The following is a 20,884-nucleotide window of genomic DNA, read 5'->3' as shown; positions in this document are numbered from 1 at the left end:
CTAAAGCTTCAAACTTTGACTCATCACTCCATAAAACTCTCTCCCGCTTTAATACGTTCTATTTTTTTTTGTTCTTTAGCCCACTGCAACGTCTTAATTTCATTTTGACGCTTTAAAAGAGATTTCTTCACTGCCACCCTTTCAAAAAGGCCAATCTTCTGTTCACCGTAGAAGTACTAAAAAACAGATCCCTAGATTAATTGAGTCGATCTGCTATATTGAGCAGATGATGTGAAAATAATTTCTTATACGATCCCTCGTTTCTGAGTTATAAACCTTTAAAGTTGCGAAATCAGAACTTATATTCAAGTATATTTTCTAAATTATACATTCGAACATCATGAATATTTAATAGATGATTACGTATGTCCATGTAGTGTGTATGACGGAATAAATAATTCTAAACTACTATAAGAAGGCCAGGAATGGCTCGTGCCCAATTGTTTACTATCCGTAACTTTTACAGACTTTTACAGGAACAAAAAATACAATATAAAGATTGCAAAAATAAATTTTTCAATCGATTTTTAACCAAAAGGTACTCTTTGCTTAACTCGATGAAATTCATTGTTTAGCAGATATGTAGATTTTTAGATTGTTGTACTTGCCAAGGAAACAGTTCGCCATGATGAGACATATTAAACATAATGAAACATTTTTAAGTGAACTGCATACTGTCGAACATCGTATTACTTACATAAGGAAAAAATTGAAATGTAGAAAAATTTAGCTAGTTACCCTACAACTAAAACAAAAAAAAACACTTCTACATACTCCCGGAGTCTACGGAGGTTCTGCCTTATAGTATCACAATGGAAGTTTATTCTATCGTTTATTTCGTTCCTTGTGTTTACCGGTATTGCATATACCAAGCTTTTAAGATATACAAAAAAAAGAATCCATTGTATTTAATTCAGGGGAACGTGGTGGGTGGCTATGCAAATTGACCTCCCCGGCCAATCGACCTTATGATTCCAGTGTTAATTTTCGTCTCTGAGAGCTTTGGAAAAAAATTTTTCAAATATTTGAAATCTTTATGCATGCATATTTATGCATACATTAACAGCCTTTACAAATTATTTAATAAGACCCAATTTAATATGCAATAGTAGCATAATTATAGTTTTGAGATCGACAATTGCTTCCTGTTTAACATTGTATTTTCCTACTTCGTGCTCAGTACGTGCAGGCCAATGTTTTAGTCGATAGTGAGCGGCATCATTTCTACTATCCCACAGACATAGATAACAAGAGTGTTTAGTAGAACCACCTTGCATTTCTGTCAAAAAACACACCATCTTGAAATCACCAATAACTTCCCACTTTTATTCCATTTATTTAATCGCAGTAAGTAGCATTTTAATATTGCCGTAACTCTCTTTGAGTTGTACGAAATGTGCTAAAGGAATCGATGGAAATTTGATTCCCATTGTGTACTAGAATAGCTCTCAGACTTTCAGTTGAACTATCAATAAAAAGACGCCATTCAGATATATGACATGGAACACCGATGTACAGAATTTTCTTCTGTATGTGGTATTGGAGAAGATGTGGATGGTAGGATAAGTTATATTCTTCGAATTTTTAGTAGATTCACAATACAAAAATAACAATCAGTGTAATGATCACTGGGTTCCCTCCAAATTATCGGCACTGCAAGCTTCATTGCTGTTTTCTCACCTCGGTACCATCCTACAATAAAACGTAACGTAACGTAAACCTAGTTCATGCAATTATATAATATTAGATATATAATAATTATATTAAATTATAATATAAAATTATATTACAAAAGAGAAAATGAACTCATTGTCAAGATTGTATCTGCAAGAGTTACATGATACAGGTGGAGCCCATTTTTTGTATTGATTTTTGACACGTACATTAAAGTAAGCTTGATATGCCTCACAAATCTTTGAATTTGTACTTAAATCATACTTTTTCTTCCTCACTTTGATAAATTGGCTGCAAATATAACCAAACGAATCAGCATCTCGTTTACAACCTCTTGTAGCCATTTTGCACAGATTGATACAGTGAAAAATGATATGAAAGACGTTATGTCTCTGTAATATTCAATCACCAAATGTCGTACACAACGAGCGATGCAAGAAACACTGCTTACACGCCCTCTTATTTATCTTTCTACACCAATAACGCCTCGAAAACCGACATTGATTGGGCGCAAAAATCAAACATTGTCAAATCACCGTAAGTTCGTGAGAAGCAAATATTTTTAAATTCTAATCCCATTTATTTTTATGTATATTCTTATATAATCAGAATATATTAAGTAAAATCCACGCGCAAAAAATTGTGTGGATATGATTCGTATTCTTATAAACTTTTGTTCTTAACTTGATTCTCACGCATAGATCTTATCGTCTATGATTAAAAATGACCCTGGAAAGAAGTTAGTTCTTAATAACAGTTATTTCTTTATCTGCATCACTTTCATTACGATAATATGGAGAATAATCTATTAAAAACGAAACTCAGTATAAGTCTTATTTACATTAATTGATGCGCCTATGAAATTATAAGAATCTCTATTGCTTAGAAAAGCGAGTGCACTTCCTTTTGGTTTAGATAGAAGAGAGAAATTCAGATCAAAAATAACCCAACCCGTTATAACAACACCAATACTTAGATTATCTGTCTTGGATTTATTCAGGACCGGCTCATTTTACTGCATATATTTTTATTCTAATAAATAAGAAATTCAAACGCGACACCATCTTTTTAAAAAATACAATCGGTCTTTAAGCAAATTAAAACAAAAATGTTATTAAAAGTAAATAGAAATTAGTCACAAAGCGTGTACTTACAGTACCAGTACTTTATTTATTTATGACATACTATCATGATCATTCAAAGAGTTGCCTTGTTCGGTAGTTTCAACAACGCACTTGCTGGTGTGATATATAATTCAAAAGGTCTCTATAGTGATTGATCCATAACATATCTATTGGTACTAATCTTTGAAGAAAATTTCCGTCTTATCTATACTGTGTTAAAAAAAACGACTGCAAATCTCTTTTTGTGTTTGTTTTGTTTGTGTGTATCTGTTAATATTCCTGGTACTAATATTACAAAAAAGTTTGTTTTTCATTTCGATTTTCGATTTCGGCAGTATATATATATATATATATATATATATATATATATATATATATATATATATTATGTACCACATGGTATGAAAGATCAACTACTTGTCTAATAGTCACACATCAATATTACAACAAGATATCATTTGCGTGTCTTTTAAAAACAAGTATTTAATCCTTATGTAGCTTCACACAATCCATTTTGATACTGAATATGTCGAATTCGAGTTTCTACTTTAGGCGTGATGATAAATAATTGTTTTCATTTATAATTGGGCCAATTGTTACATGCTAATGTAGGTCTAAACGTTTCAATAAAAAAAATCATTAGACTTGATGCCATGTATATCATTATACAAGGATGATCATAGAGGATCCTGGCCTGACCTAGAGATGGCAGTAGTTTTAGAAAATACACAATCTATACAGTATATGTTTTAAGTTTGAAGACTTCATGTTGTTTAGTATTTGTTTGGCAGCCATCAATAGTGAAGGTTATCAGTGAACTTGCGAAGACCAGCTTCGCAGTGTCGACCAAATGAAGTGAAGACTCCAAAAATGTTGAAGAAAATCCACAAAGCGGTACTGGATAATCGTCAACTGAAAGTGCGCGAGCTTGCGCTAGATAGGTGCTGCGTTTGCTCACATAAAACAAAAACAGCGTCTTGAAATGATTCTATCGAGTGATTGGCAATGTTTCACAGAAATAAAGCCGAATTTTTGCAACGTTTCATAACCATGGGTAGCAGGAAAGGAGAACAAAGAAGGCAAAGACCGTTCCATCTGCAGACAAGGCGTCGGTTTTTTTGTATGAGCGTGGGATAATTTTCATTGACTATTTTGAAAAAGGAAAAACTATCAACGACGAGTATTATACGAACTTATTGCAGCGTTTGAGCAATGAAATCAAGAAAAAACGGTCGCATTTCTTCTTGTGCAGCCTATTCGCGATATTTAGCCCCCACGGATTAGTTTCTGTTTCCAAACTTGAAAAAATGTCTCGGTGGTCAAAGATTTTCCAACAATGAAAAGGTGATATCGGCAGTTAATGGTTATTTTGAGGAACTTGATGATTCTTATTATAATAAAGGGTATCGAATGGTATATGAACATCGCTGAGAAAAGAGTATGGAGCTACGTTAAAAAATAAATATATTTTTTTCCAAAATTATCTTGTTTTCTTTGTTATGCTTCTGGGACCATCCTCAAAAGTACTTTATTCAAATAAATTCGATTTTTCAATGTGAATACCATGCTTTGACTTTGAAGTTGAAACATTTACCATACAAAGGAAGTTAAACTAACAAGGAAGACTTTATATAAGTTAATAAGATATAGAAAACGATATATAAGATTAATTATAGAGCGGTCTCAAATGAAGATTGATATTTTTTAATATACCTACTATGAACGTGAAATTATAAAAACCGTCTCTGTCTACGGGAGCGCAAGTGCTGCAACATCTGCACGCAGTTGTCGATCTGTGATTTTTTTTAATCTGTTGCTCGTTGTTCACAACAAGAAGCAACGACGGCGGTATTAAGAGCACAATGAGCGGAGATCGTTGCCGTTGATTGAATCGAATAAATTGAAGTTACTTGTGTAGTAGAACACTACAGATGTATACAAAGAAATATCTGAGAGAATCAGTGTCGCGTGAAAATAGTTTTTATAATTCAAACCAACTTCATACAACTTATATACAATTTATATTTTATATATTTTTTTTAATTTTATTGCGATACGTAGACAGAAATACAGAAATATTAATAAAATCTTTTCAAATTGTATTGAGTTAAACTGCATTAAAAGATGCATTGAGCAGGCAATCATTTATTTTATCTAATTCCGCTATAAAATGTGACACTTTAAGTCACTCCTTGACATTATGAATCGTCACATTTTTCCTACCTTCATATATCAGTTATGAAAAGTAGTTATGTAAAAACTGTACGTAACTGTTTAGGTTTCAAAGAATATTTTATTAATTACTGTAAAAATTAACAATTATTTCATTATTTAAATTGACAATTAACTCATTATTTTAATTAAATCAAATTTCAAGATTTATAATTTACCGAAAACAATATTGAAGACCCAATTATTCGAAGTAAGTCCATTTTCTGGGTGAATATTCTCTTGAACTTCTTGTCTAATGTTAATTTCATTTGAAGTTGTGAAATCTACATGTATGCCAGGGGCTTTGCCCAGATTGTTATCTGAAATTCTTCTCTCATTTTCTAATGAACTCTCAATATAGCCCCCGGCTACACTTTCCATCCTCTGCGTTGCTGTATTTTCCGAATTTTCGCTCCTGTGTGCCAGGAGAGACGCTGACGAGCATCTGAAACAATTTCCTGTGTATCCTTTAACATTAGGTAGACCCAGATACTAAGCAATTTTTGCTGATAATTTGCCAATGGTATTCATGCTCACGGGTTTATATGCCACATTTCCCATTATAATATTGTACAAAAAATATGTCGTGCTTTACAGCAGGAGGACTAATATTTCTATATTTTTTAAGAGGTTGACATTAGCAATATTTTCAGCAGTGACCACAAATTTACGGATAAAGTGTGTTTTGATTTCTGAAATTGTAATTTTAAAAAAGGTGCCTTCATCAAATACGTATCCTTCTCATAGAAACGTCAGTTCAGCCATCCTGCAGGCTTTCACAATCCCTATTATCTTTGCGATCAATGGAACAAATTTATTGAATACTAAATTAGAAACATATCGTAAATTAAGTGGTACTTTTGCAAATAGAAATATTTCGTCTTCAGCTTGTTTTATAAATCTTTCTACATTTTGCTTCGTCAGAATTTTTTTGCATGGTATCCTGAAGACCGTCTCTTCAACCAAGTCAAAACCATAGTGTACTTCTTCATATCGACATTTTTGCGCACGGTGAGCTCAAATCTCAACATTGAATATGTAGTCAACAAAACCGCCTTTAGTGTTCTAAAATTTTCAAAATAAGCAAGTAGTGCCGTTTCATTGTTCTTTATATTTTTCAAATCGCACCATTTTTCAAATTTATTGATTTTTCTTGATAATTTCACGTTTCCGAAGTCTCAGAATCTAACTATATGAATCAGCAGTTCTCCTTGATTATAAAAACGTATTCATCTCAAAGAAAAAAATTTTTCCCGCCTATTAAGATAACCCAATGAAAGCCAACCTAACCTAACCTCCGATTATTTCGTAAATCCAGCAGAGTAAGCCAAACGTTAACCAATCCACACATTGGTAACTTAATTTTTGAAAACTCTAAACTAACGTGTTTTATCATGATACTAAATCGGGCAGCATTGTTGGATAAATCAGCAATTAGAGTTTCACATGCTGGTATGTACTCGTTTTTGCCAGTATTTTTATGTGATTTACTTTTCCTCTCCTGACTCAAAGCAGATAATATGATTGAAAGGATAGCAAGGTTAGAATCTATAAGACTTGTATCAGGCCAATCATGACATACGGAATAGAAACCAGAGAGGAAACCAACAAAACGAAAAGCATGCTTCGGGTAGCCGAAATTAAAACGCTCAGGAATATAGTGGGAAAACAAGAGTAGATCGAATGAAGAACATTGACATCAGGGAACAATGTGGAGTGCAAGACATGGAAAGATGGGGGAGACAAAGAAAAAGATATTGGTACGCCCACGTGAGAAGAATGGAAGAGAGTAGATTGCCATGCATCGTACTTGAAGGGAAACCAATAGGGAAAAGAGAACCCGGACGACCACCTAAGAGACGGATAGACAGCTGGAGGTCCACCAACCAGGAATTAATACAGAGGAACCTGTAAAACAAACAGATCATGAGATCTTAAAAATGAATAAGAAGAAGAAGAACTTTTCCTGTTGTATGGATGGGAAGAATACAACGCACAATATGTTTATATAATGCCAAAGCGAATGAAAATTTGCGAGCAGAGCGCTCAGGAGACTGTAAGATCGTCATACACATCAATTTTATGTGGAATTCAACGATTCTTTGAGTCCCGATTCTCTTCCTCACTACACTGTCATCACAAGCACGCATTTCTCCGTTCCCAATCGCATGTATTGACGGTCAGGAACCTCATCGGGATGGGTACTCGAATAACGAGATTAGGTCAGAAGAATTTAACAATATATATCACAACTGATGACGGTACTAACAGAAAATTACATGCACTCGAACTATTTTCATAGTGGGTATTCTTTTTTGAGTAGCTGTATAGGATTAAATGATTTTTCCTATTATACCTTTCTTAAATTGATTACTTCACCTTTTGGAGCTTGAAGATTGTTTTTGTTTCCCTTGGCGATTAAAAGGTAGTAGCCAATAGTCTAGATTGCTTAGAGCAGGGTTCCTAACATTTTTCAACAATAATTACTTGGTATAAAACATGTTCCAATAGTATAAAAAACCACCACTATTCAAAACTTCATGGTACGGGACGTTGGTAACCACTGATTTATAAGAATTTCCACAATGGTAAATTGTCAAAATCAAGATATTTTTTGGCACTTTATTTTGTATTTAAGAAAAATCAATCCAGACGTTCAACATTTCATTATTTCCAAGCAAGCGTTTGTTTCTCATTAAATCATTCTGCTGGATATCATTGCAAATAAAATTTTTGGCAATATATTTTTCGTAGTGTATTTCTTCTGAGCAAACAATTTTTGTTTTATAACAAAGGCCTATGTTACGATACAAGCGCCTCCGTATGCACCACCATTTTTAGTAGTGCTGTTGAGTTATTTATAGCTCCACTTGTTCCTTGTTGTTAATCATAATTTTGTTTTGAAGCCGTATTGCACAGAATATTAAACAAGCAGACTCAACTCAGATTCTAATTAAATACATGGTCACTTTATTATCCGTCGATTATATAGTATCCCCGAATTGTATTTGTCACATTCCTTTGTGACCTTTGTCCCGCAACCCGGCTGGGGGCCGCGACCCAGTGTAGAGAATCCCTGTCTTGAAGGAATTGTTAAAGATTGTCAAAACTAATAAACGATATTCCTTTTTCCATATTCGTTTGTGAACTAATGTGATAATCCAACTAAATTACTTACCTTGTATTCAAAAACCTCGTTTATAGCTTGGTAATAATAATAATTTGATTATACCATAACTTGAGTTCGTATAGCCGTCTATCTTCACCCTACGCTCCTACAAATCATCCAGGAACATTTTAGTAGAAGACGCGATGCGTTATATACTTCAGTAAATAAACATAATCAGAGCAAAAGAGCTCCATGCATAAAAGAATTTCTTCGTAATATTTTGTGTGTAAACTATACGTGTTAATAAGATTTATTATTGAAATATTGTGAGCTCAATAACGATTGATTTCGACTGAGGATTTTTCTGAACAAAATTTGGTTAAATTTGACCAATAATTAATTTTTTCAAATAGAAATAAGTTTCTGTTCATTTTACTGTAATATTTTTCTCATTTATTAGTATTTGTACCCAAAAAGACTTTCTCAATAATTCCAGAAAGAAAACAAACAAATAACTAAAAAGGCCTTTCTAGAAACGAGTTCTTAAAAACAATATAAACAAATCGCCGCTATGATAACATCAAATGAATTCTGCGAATCGGCGTATTCGTCAGATTTTAGATTCAATATTAATAACTCAACAGGATCGGCTTCGGGGTCCATGTCGTGGACGAGTAACATTATGAACATTAACAGTTTTGAAATGCGGTTTGCTGCAATCGACAGTTATGGTTTAATAGGAAATATGATGAAAAATTTTAGAATTTTCTTGACATATTTTTATAGTTTTCCCGATGCCTTCAAAAACAACAAGTTTTGAAGGAAAAAATTTAATACCGTCATTAGAAGTCGAGACAACGAAAGTCTAAGTCCGATAAATACTGACAGAATACTATAAAAATTTTGAATTCGTGATTGATTCGTTAGAGTATTGTTATTTTTGAATTTAATTCTCATTTAGTGGTCAGTTTTGTCAAAAATTGCTTTTTCAAAGTTTAGCTTGATCAAAATTTAATTTGGATTTGAATATCTAAATGGGTTTAATTTTACCAATAATTCGAGTTATTAGAAATTGACTATTTATAGTTCAGTATCATTAGAAAATCAATATTGCGCTCGAAAATTGGCATTTTTTGAATTTAGCTCATTCAAAATTTGACTTCTCTAACTTTGGATTTGGATAGAAATCGATTTAATTCAGCTGAGTGTTCTGAGCTCAATGCGGCCAAAAATGTTTCTCTATTTAATTTAGTTGAAAGTTACCCTTTGTAAGTTGAATTACCAAATAAGTTGACTATTACCAGTTAAGTTGTGTCAAAAATTGGTTTTTCGAGTTTAGCTCATCCAAAATTTTACTTTTATAACTTTTATTTGGATAGAAATTGGTTTCATTTAGGAGATAATAATTCAAATGATTTGGAATTGACTTTTGATAGTTCATTTTGCTTATACAATATGTTTCGTGAATTCAATTTAATTTCACCAATAATAAATCATTTTAAAATATATTTTTATACCTCATTTTGATATTAAAGTCATTTCTGTAAGGCGTAAAATGGTTTCTTGAATATTAGTCTGGGTAAAAATTGCTTTTTCTGAATTTAATTTGTCTTTTATGATTAAATTTAAATTTCTGGTTGGTGATATTCATACTGAATAGTTTCCTTTCAGTCTCCGAAGAAGATAACTTGGTTATCGAAATACGCCTCAGTGAAATTGTGAGTGTTGTTGTAAACAGTGTATTTAGAATGCTTTTTATGAGTTTAATTTTTCTATTAGTAAAGCTTATTCAAAATTCCACTTATCTAATTTTGATTTGTATAGAAATTGCTCTATTTAATAATATATTATTTGAAAATTACTTTTGTGGGTTTGAGTCTCTCCAAAAACGAATTTTCCACGTCAATGAGCTCAGTTCAAATTTTAGCTTATTCAAAATTTGACAATCCTAAGGTTAATTTGGATATAAAATCATTTAATTTCTTCAATAATGACTAAAATTATTGGAAATTTTCCTATCATATTTCATTTTGATCATAAAATGGCTATTTTAATTTCAAAGTAGCCACAAAGTTTGTTAAATCTAATTTAGTCAAAAATTTATTTTTCTTGAAGAAAAATTAATATTTGAGTATTGAATTTGGTTAATATTGATTTTTCTTTATTTTTTTTTTAATAAAAATTTGATGCCTCAGGTCTCTATCAATGTAACCATTAATATCTTTATCCAACATTTTGCGATCAAATAGAATCTTAAAAGAAGTTTAAATATAAATTTATATCTTAAATAAATTATCGAACATACAGAAAGCAATTCAAATTAGCTTCGAATTTACTTCCCTCTTTTTCCTTATCTCAAAAACGGCATGTCTGAAAAAAGTTTTAAAAGTTTGTTTATTCTTCGATTATTTGGATATCTCAAGTATCTTCGCTGCTCTTCACGATCGTTGACAGATTGATTTAGTTTGAAAAGTTTTAACAGGAAGTTTAAGTAGAATATTTTAAAAAGTTTGATTTGCCCAAATTCAGTAGCGGTTTACTAGAATCAACATTTGAATAAGTGTTTATGAATTATCCGTTCATAATTGTCAAAGCTTGAGGCTATAATCAGCACGAATGTATAAAATTGTTTAGAGCAGTGTAGGATAAAACTAGATTTTTAAATTCTTTAAAAATCATTTTCATTCTAAACTTCAAATGTCTTGAATTTTTCCACATTTTAATTAATTGATTAATGTCACCTGTGCAAGTGAAGAGGACTCTGAATTACCACAAAAGTATATTTTACTTTAATCCTGGGCTAAGAACAAGAGAAGTTATTCATATTAGAAGAACGTGGTATCATTATGATTTTAAAAGGTCTATTATTACTAAGATTGTCAGTTCCATTTGCCTGGGTAATCCCTTTTGCTTTAGATCGCTCTCACCCTAATCTATGAAGACTCGCAATGTGTTGACAATTGCCGATTGGTATCATATTTCTTTCCTCTATTTCACAGAACCGACTTAAGGTTTGGCCTGGGGCTTGGGTAATCGTACGATCGGAGCCATGTCTTTTTGTTTTATCTTTTTCTACAGCAAATCTGGACCCTGTCGGCGGTTGATTGGTGTCAAGTTTTATCTAATTCGTGAGCAATTTCATTATTTCTAAGTTCCATATGTTCAGGTAAATCAGAGTAGCTCTCATTTTTACCAGCCATCCCATTTCAGATTCCAGAATCAGCTTTGATTCGATGGTCATGCGATGCCAGTGCTACTAATCTGTTTGTACAGATGTCTACAAAATCATTTTAATGCCTTCATAAAAAAACAAAGAATGAAAGAATTTTATTTGTTCTAAATAAACAAACGTGGTATCATTCTGTTTCAGTGCCTTATTGAAACCTTTTTTAAAGAAACAAAACTAGCAGCTTATTGCTCCATTCTGTTTAAACCATATTTTTACTATGTTGAAATGGAAAAATTACGTAGCCTTTCCATATATCCTTGAAAATTGCATTAACCTCTTTAAAGAAATAACCAATGCCAATTTTCGAGACCCTACACCAAAGCATAACTTTAAGACTGTGGCGAATTGCAAAGACATCAAACATTCTCATACAAAAATCATGTAAGGATGCGTTGTAGGGCTCAAAGTGATATCGCAAAGGTCGGGATACGTCGCTTAGTCAAACGGTGAGGTCTTCATAGAACTAAGATTCTGACATTGTTAAAACTTTTTAGAGTTCGCGACGTACGAAGATGATTAGTCGATTCATTTTTTGTAACTGATCCCGTTATTGTTCAAAGCGATGTTGCACAGTCCACTGCGAAATTGCTACAGACACTGATTGCTTTATCCTACAGAATGGCGTTACTGGCAGCTCTTTTAATCAGTGCTTGTACGGTATACTAGGGGATGTTATTGAAGAAGAGCCACAATATTACCTCTCAAGTCATGGCTTTGACTCCACCGTACAATATCTTTAAAAAAAATTTGATATTTAGGCATACCAGTAAATGATACTATTTTCTTTTATGTAAGGTGGTTATTATCAAGACTTGAAATTTCATGTCTCAAAATAAATATTTCTAAAATAAAAAAAAATCAATATATAAAGTAATTCACAACAACGCATTCTATTAATATCACGTGGCAACATTGTTTGGGTTGATTCGAATATTTAACTTTCTCCTGAGCTCTTCTTAAGTCACAGAGCTCCAGCTCTCATACCATCTATTAGGTGTTTTTTTGCTCATTTTGCAATATGTTTGTTGGTATTCTTTTCGACATACTTCATACGTTCTTTAACCTATCGCACCACATCTGCATAGTAGACGCTATCCATGATAATATTGAATAGTGTAGGGCTAAAGATTTATCCCTATCATATCTCGGTCATCTATACTTCTTTGGATAGTTATATTCTGGTTTAAATACTTGTTATATTTTCGCTGCTCAGTTCTGTACTAATATTATGATATTAATGATCTATCTGGTCCACAATCGTACTTTATCAAAAGCTTTTGTAAGGTCAACAGAAAATATAAACATGGATTTGTTGAACTCTATTGATTTTTCTATTATTTGACGTATTACAAATATTGCTTCCTGTTCTGAATCTCTACATTTATTTCGTTTTCGTTTTATTGTTATGATTTTAGTGAAAAGTTTTAACTGTGAGCTTAACAAAGTTGTTTTTAAAATTATCCTCCCTTTATATATGTAGATACGGTTATGGTTAGCTTCCACTATGACACCGGATATTATAATCTTTTAAAATAATTGACGAGTTCCTTCGTTAGTTATTCTCTTACATACTTGATTAACTTAATGTTTATATTATCAATTCCAGGTTCTTTTCGATTTTGTTATTATTTACTTCTAAGAGAGAGCGAGAGAAAATGCTTTATTGGCAAAAAATTGCTTATAATTTGTAGACAAAAGCTGATAAAGATCTGAAAAACAAAAACACAAATAAAATAAAACTTATATCTAAAGTATATACACGAAAACTACAATGAAAAAAAATAATATCGTTTGAAATGTGAAATATTCGTAATATATGCAACAATCTTCGACTTGTGTGCCCCACGTTAGGCGCCAAATAATTGTAATGTTGGACGAAGTCTATTGAGTGGTTGAGAAGAAGAAGAGGAAACGTTTGGCGCCAACGTGACGAATTATCATACACGATATAAAATTTAAAAAACAACAAATTTAATGAGGATAGTTGTAATATTTATACTGTTTGTACAATTTTTATTTGCCCTGTATTCTAAAAAATACCTAATACCTATTAACAGATTAACGATACTTGAATTATTAGACGAAGAATACTGTTTCTCTCCGTGGGTTTTATAATAGTATGTAAATTAAATTTTGCTTAACTATTCTAAATAGTGTATTGTTTCGAGGACAATGATCTAGATCAAATATCAAGAAAACATTATTATAAATTGTCGTTATTCTGAATCTGTCATTTGTTGAAAGATACAATCAAATTTTGACAAATGTTTTAATCATTGATTATCATAAAAATTGATTTGTACTAAGTAACGACACTTTATATTGTAATGTTAGATTCTAAAGGGAACTATAGCCTATCTAGGTTATGTTTGATGACAATACTCAAGTATGAACGACGCACATACGTAGATTTCTAGGAATTAGGTGGCCATAAGTCGAAATTTCAATAATCGACTATTGACAAACAATTTTTTTCCTGGAATAGTAGGCTACGAGACGAACAATAGCCAACCCCACCCACATCCCTAGACTGCGCGAGCGCGCTGCATTACTAGTCGAAACTTGATTGTCGCATATACTGCACGTGAAAGTTCTTGACGCCCTTTTCGTATATCATTTTCTTCGGTGAATATTTTATGTGTCGTGTCATATTTGCTTGTTTAAGTGATGGATACCAATAATACAGGTAAGCCTTTATTAAATTAATATGAAATTGTATTAAATATATTGTCAATAAATGACTTAATGAGCCGTTAATACCCTTTTTTAGAAATGTTTTTTCTTCATGTTTCAATTTCAATCGAAAAAAAACTTCCGCACCTTTTTGATTTCATTATATAGTATAAAGTCTTATAAAGAAAGCTGCTTAAAATCAGCGGCTAGTTTTTGCTAGTTTTAAAAATAAACGAGTTTGAAATTTTTTTGACAAAAATAGGAAAAAATCGGATTTTATGTTTTTGTGTTAATATTATTTTTTTATTGTTATAGGTTAACCTGGCTGCTCGGGGGTGAAAATGTTGACTCGTAAACACCTCTACGAATTGTTTGTGGTGACGATAAAAGTAAAATCTTGTGGCAAAATCCAACTCCATCTTCAGCTAGATAGTTCCATGAGAAAGACCAAAAAAACCGCTTCAAAATTATTTTTGCCTGAGACAATGCAGCTATTAATTCCTGCTGAGCCAAACCGACCAATGGAAATTGATGAAAGCGGCGAAAATTTAAATGTAGATGAATAAGTCTCCAATGTATGATTGATTATTTTTAGTGATTATCTATTTAGCTTATCTAACTTTAATATTGTATAACGAATGTAAAGATCTTTTTAATAATATATTTACTTACTTATTAGAACAAAATAAACTTTGTTTTATTTAATAATAGACACCTGAAAGTATTACTAAAACGTAGACAGCTGACCCTCCTTGGGGGAAGCCGTGGGTATGTCATATGTATTTTCAATATAATATTAAAAAACACTTTGAACTCAACTACGATCTCGAATAAAATATTTTTTGATAAAAAATCACAAGTAGGTGCGCCTAACCGCCGTGCACCAACAAATCATTTCGATAAGTTATTCCAAACACAGAATTCTTTTTATGTAACTATTTTGTAATATAAATATCATATAAAATAATTTTGGCCGCCTAAATCCTGGAAAACGATCTATGTGCGACGATCTAAAAGTGATGAATGTTTATGTTTACAGATTCTTCTTGACAATTCAATCCAATATGTTTCCCACTACACGTACTGGATCTTTTTATGCTTGGGTTTTCGTATTAACTCACAACCTTTTTTTTCGCCTTTTTTAGTTTTTTGAGCGATCGTCACTTTTTTATAATTGTTTTGTTTACGATTTCTGTTCTTTTATCATACTCTGAGAATGATCTCGTACTTTCTTCTTTTTTTAAAATTACAAGGTTACAAATTTGACAATATAAGATTCAATATTAATTTATAAATTAAATATGATTGTGCTATTTTTAAGGATTAATGTTGATTCAATACATTACATGTATACATTGTCAAAATTAAACCAGATAATAAAATTGACTATACGGAAATCCTAAAATATATAATAGATTGTACTAAAAATCAATATTAACCCTAATCCAGTGTGCTCAGAATTACATATTGGTATTAAAATACAAGTCGTTTACAGCGTCAAAAACCACTTTCATAATATGCCTTCAAATTCTTGCGAAATGCGGTAAAAGATTTGATTTCAATTGGCGAATCATTGTGCATTTTTTTCGCATTATAACTAATTCTGAATGTGGAAGAGTTAGATAAAGATCGGACTCCAAGTTCCTAAGTGGATATCTGTGCGGTCACTTTTCTAAAATAGTACCGATTCAGCGACGTCAATGGTGGTGTTATTTAATACAAAAGGCTGCAACGTATGTTATATGATGAAACTTAAACTTTTAGAAATGTTGAGATAGAAGATTAGAATGGCACCATGATTTACAGGTGATTATGTCGCTAGATATGGTCCTATGAAGTGCCGAGTTTCTCCAAGAGAATTTAGTATCGTAAGCAAAAAGACATATTTTAACGATGATGTCTTGTGGCACTCCACATTCCATTGGCTTGCACGAAAACATCGTTCTATCAACCCTTATAAGCTGCTTCTGTTGCTATGGTATGACCTAAACCATGCGAGAGATATTCTTCCTCTAAAACCGTTGTACTGCAAATATTATGATTTACATAATCGAAAGCCTAAGAAAAATCACAAAAAGTTGTTACAGTGGAGGAATGTTTGTTTAGGCTGGAACAAACTATATTTAGAAGGGAGAATATAACATAATTTGTGCATTTGTCACTTAAAAATCCAAATTGATGAGTAGGAAGTATTTTATATTTACACAGAAATGATAAAAGTCTTTTTTTTTTAGTATTAGTACATAGTACTAGCGCACTCATTATTATTATTATTATTCTATTCACAAATCTCATTTTGTATCACTTAAAACTTTGTATACTTTTAAAACAGGGTACCGTTCAATGGTAGTAAATTTATTGCTACCCGCTTGTGGAGCAACGATAGTAACATCACATTGGGGAGAGAAGACCAAACTTATGATAAGCATAATGATGGGTGCGAACCAATCAAATATGTTATCTGTCTCGCAGGCAGTTTCCTTTCAGCAATTTTTGCAAGACTAGCCAAGTTTTAAAGTAACATAATGTCAATACCTAAAAATTGTGTCAAAAAATAATAAAATTGTTTAATAGAAGCTCAAGTTTTATTTTGTTTGAAAGATGAATTAGTTATTTTGGAAAGTGTATATAATTGAGCAAAAATATGATGAAATTCTCTATAAACATTCGAAAATCTGTCGCTTTTTCTTGCTTCTGTTGGGTTGCAAATTTACCATATTTTCATTATATGCGGAAGAATAGGTGGACACAGGTGAACACATCTAGTCAAAGCAACTCTTGTTGAGTATCTTTATATTCCATTGCCACTACATATTAGCTTTGGATAAGATATTAATAACATTTTTAACAAACTCATTCTTCAAATAACTTCACTGCAATTCACTGTACGTATAGGAAATAAATTCTCAGAAAAAGGATACTATTTAAACGACGGTAATCTCACTCTCATTTTATTAGTTGTTTTGTTAACTGTTTAATATACAGTCAAACAGTCAACAATTGCATGTAAAAAAGATTTAAGAAAATTCCTTCTATTATATGCAAGCGTAATAAACCCACAGCTTTGTTAGAGACAGACAATATAAGTCACACCATAGATGTAAATGCTATATTTAACTTCAACCGTAAGATCTATCATACCCTCTATCGATATCCAAACCTCGCGTACCAGTCCTAAGTTCTATTAAACTCCAGTATATGTGCTGGCTTCAAGGATGTCATCTCCTCGCTGTTACCACCCTTCTTGTCTGAAGGATTCCTTACGTATACTTACGCAACTAGGAAGGTTGTCTTAAAAGGTTCCGATATAACAAAGAAATAAGATATTTATTTTTCAACATAGTATCCTCTAATGGCTATACACTTAGTGTATATCCTTTAATCCTTTCAAATAATATCTGTCGTCTCCTCAACATAAGCGTTTATGTATGCCATAACGTTTTCCTCTGGTAAAAATCTCTCTTCATCAGGGATCAGATCTGGTGAATATTTTGGGTTGTAAACCAATACCTCGTGCAATTCGGAATTTTAGCCATGGCGATCACCGAGTGTCAAATGGTGTGTTGTCCTTCTAGAAAAGCACTTTTTTTATCTTTAAATGCAGTTGCTTTCTCGCAACTTCTCTTTTTACCTTACCAAGATATGATGCGTAGTACTCTCCTGTTACTGTTTCATCTTTATGAATATAGTCGATGAACACAATCCCATGACTATCTCAAAAAACGGTCCCCGTCATGTTTCTGGTCGATGAAACCGTCTTCACATTATATTATATATTGTATTATAAATCGACGCGAAAAATCCAACTCATTTAGCATAAACTGCGTCAATAAGACCTGGGAAACATAGAGTCGAGGGAACTTTTCAAACAAACCTCGAAGGTCAACTGGGATTTCTTTCCTATGACCACGGATCATACATAATATAAACTCCTTCCCGAAGTAACGGTGTCCTATGAGGAGGAATGAAGAGTTGTATCTGGATTTTACTGAAAACCAAATAAATTTTGGATATAGCCATATTAAAGGAATTTTTCAGTGATTGATTCTAGTAAGATACTATTAGAGCCCCAAATACTCCAACACCAGCTTCTGTGGCGGTTTTTGAACCATCGATGTAGCATTTCATAGTTCTGTTTGGATAGTGTATTTACTTTCTTGGTCTTTTTTCCTAGCATCATGGTAAATATCATTTTGATACTTGTGGGGAAGTACTTATTGCGCATCATACTTATTTCCTGTCCATTTCTTCATTATTTTTATACCATGCTGAACATATTTTCAACTTTAATATTGTTTTTTAGGTGTTGGAATAGTACTCGTTACAGTTAGCGGAGTAGCATGGCGATTAACATCGCACGATTCCTCGACTTGTCGATCGATGCTTGGATTAGGCAGTACGGAATCGGTTGAAGTTTGTCCACGACGTTTCGTTCCGAGACTTCCACCCGCTTATGGCCGTCCTCATCATCCGTACGCAGCAATGATGTATCCAGAATTTCAATACAGACCTCCACCGCCTAGTTATCAAGCTTCGATGCAAGAATACAGGTTGAGATTGTTACTGCTGGAAAGAGGCAATACCCCACAGATACACAACGGGATACAAAACGCTATTTCGCCTCCTCCGACTTATAGAAGTCAGTCAGGAAGTTTATTAAGGTCAGTGTGTACAATGATCATAAATTCGTTCATTAACCATTTTGCTCACTACCTCCATGGTACTTATCATACATAAAAGAAAGTATCAGCCTATCCTTCTCATTGTTATTTCTTTCTGATGAATAGGTAGTGGGAATTTGAAAACTTATGCCTAACATACTTCATGACTAATACTTTTTATTTTTGTCCCTTCTTCATAACGTAAAATATCGATAGAAAATTAAAAACTTATATAAGGGCTCAAAATGAGGTCAGTTAGCCTTCAGGTTTTGATATCTTCCATACGGATAGACCAAAGAAGGCGACCTGGTGGTAGCAGGAGTCTTCAACCGAAAAGTGGGTGAAGAACTCCTAGGAAGGTACGCTTCTGTTGTGCCCAGATAATAAACACATTAGTAAGCACATATCCTGCAAAGATTTTAATGGCTTCACAAAACATGACCACCGAATCAAAGCTGATTATATATGGGACTAGAATTAGATCATCTGGTCTTCAGATGGTGATATCTACTATAAGAATAGACTAAAGAAGGTAAACTGCCAAAAGTAGGAGTTTACAAGCAAAAAGTGGGCGAAGGATAAATCCATTCCCTAGAAAGGTAAGCTCCTATTATGCAGACCGAGCTAGTGGTCTTCTCGTCATGGCCGAGCTTAATAAATACATAAGTATACACAGTCAGTACAGCCACTTAAATGGGTCTGCAAAGCATGATCATCGAATGAAGCTGATTTTGTAATGAACAATAAGATAGAGTACGCGAAAGAAAATTGTAGAATTTTATTCAATGGAAGAGCCTCTCTTTCAAGCCAATGGTGCCCGGAGAATTCTCAAATTATTAAGAGCTGTCAGGGGTTGAGATGAGTACGACTAAAGAGATTACCTAGGCAACTAAGACCGACAAGGCCGCCACCCAGTCTTAGTTTTAGTATTATTAAAGTCAAAAGCTATTCGTATGCCCAAATACCACTCTTATATGAAACTTAACGTACAAAGGCGGCTGTTATAAAGAAATGTATACAAAAATTACGCATGTCAAACATCTTAGTTTCATTCTACTGTATGTCAGTATCTTTTAGACTGGCCAATTTGGACTACCCTTCTCTGTACGTTGAGTCTAGAATAATATTAGTACATTGTAATTTGTACCGGAAATATATAGGACAGTGAATGATAATTGACTATAATTTTGTATATTAATTAATACAAAAACTTTCATTTTGTCTTGTTATAGGGCACCAGTTTCTAATAGACGTGATGCTCAATCAGAATACAGTTGTCCGCCTTCCTACCGATCCCAGAGCACCAGACCTGGTACTATACAGTCAAATTCAGTACTACATAGTAGAGAGCAGTCATTGTCGTTATCTGAATCAAACCATGGTGGATCAATGGTTAATGTAGTCAATATACTTAGTAAGTTGAAATATGATGTTAAGATGTAAAAAATGTCACACTTTGATTATACTGATTTTTTCTTGTAGAATTTTCTAGTTGCATTAATTCGCATTATTTTCAAGAAATTGAAATTGTCTAGTCTTTCTTTGCTTCAGAGTTTGCTCCGCTTTTTTTGCTTTTATTACCGCAGGTAACATTGGTCGCATTCAGCGGACGAAACTGTTGTACAACCCTGCGGAATCGTTCGGTGACACATTCGCTACAAACTAAACACGTTCTCGAGCGGACGCCATGTTTCGGAGCGTTTTTAATTTGTGTTAGGTAACGGTAGTGGAGCTGAAACGAGAGGAAAGTGAGAACAAGACAAGAAGTTTGTTAAATCAACTGTGTTCTGTGATCAAAGATTAAGTTGTAGCCTGCCTAGAAGAAAAATGCTTGAATTCTGTCAAGAGGTTGAGAAAAATGTATTTTGTAACTCCATGATTTGTTCGCATAATCTAGTTTAAAAATAGTCAAAAACTAATATTTAACATGAACCAAAAATGGCTTGCTAGCGAAAGTTCAACACGTTCCCTTCCACTACCGCTACCTGCCGGCAGAGGTATCAGTAGAGTATCATCTAGCTCATATTTTTTAAACCTTGCAAGAATTTATGTTTATTCTACTTCTATACTTTATTCTCATTATTTTCCAAAATGATGTGAAATCACAGACCACAGATACTTCATTGATAATCTAAAGACGATCCAACATAGTTTATGAACAAGTAATGAGTGCAAAAATGAGAGGGTTATCCTTGTCAGCTTA

The 20,884-nt window shown here is 32.8% G+C and overlaps 2 protein-coding genes across 5 annotated transcripts in view; one reads left to right on the top strand and one right to left on the bottom strand.

Annotated features, from left to right (window-relative positions):
* The window catches only part of LOC130445134 (probable leucine--tRNA ligase, mitochondrial), a 54,981-nt gene that overhangs the window by 13,329 nt on the left and 20,768 nt on the right, over positions 1 to 20,884 (bottom strand). The gene's annotated exons all lie outside the window — the stretch shown is intronic.
* The window catches only part of LOC130445133 (uncharacterized), a 430,540-nt gene that overhangs the window by 405,584 nt on the left and 4,072 nt on the right, over positions 1 to 20,884 (top strand). For all 4 annotated transcript variants that reach the window (XM_056780650.1, XM_056780651.1, XM_056780653.1 and 1 more), the window contains 2 exons: positions 18,324 to 18,681; positions 19,914 to 20,095. In XM_056780650.1, the coding sequence (XP_056636628.1) occupies positions 18,324 to 18,681; positions 19,914 to 20,095 (540 nt within the window). The remainder of the gene's footprint in view (positions 1 to 18,323; positions 18,682 to 19,913; positions 20,096 to 20,884) is intronic.

The sequence above is a fragment of the Diorhabda sublineata genome, chromosome 6 (genome assembly GCF_026230105.1).
Source record: "Diorhabda sublineata isolate icDioSubl1.1 chromosome 6, icDioSubl1.1, whole genome shotgun sequence".
In the NCBI taxonomy this organism is placed as follows: domain Eukaryota; kingdom Metazoa; phylum Arthropoda; class Insecta; order Coleoptera; family Chrysomelidae; genus Diorhabda; species Diorhabda sublineata.
This window is presented reverse-complemented; position numbering and strand designations above follow the sequence as displayed.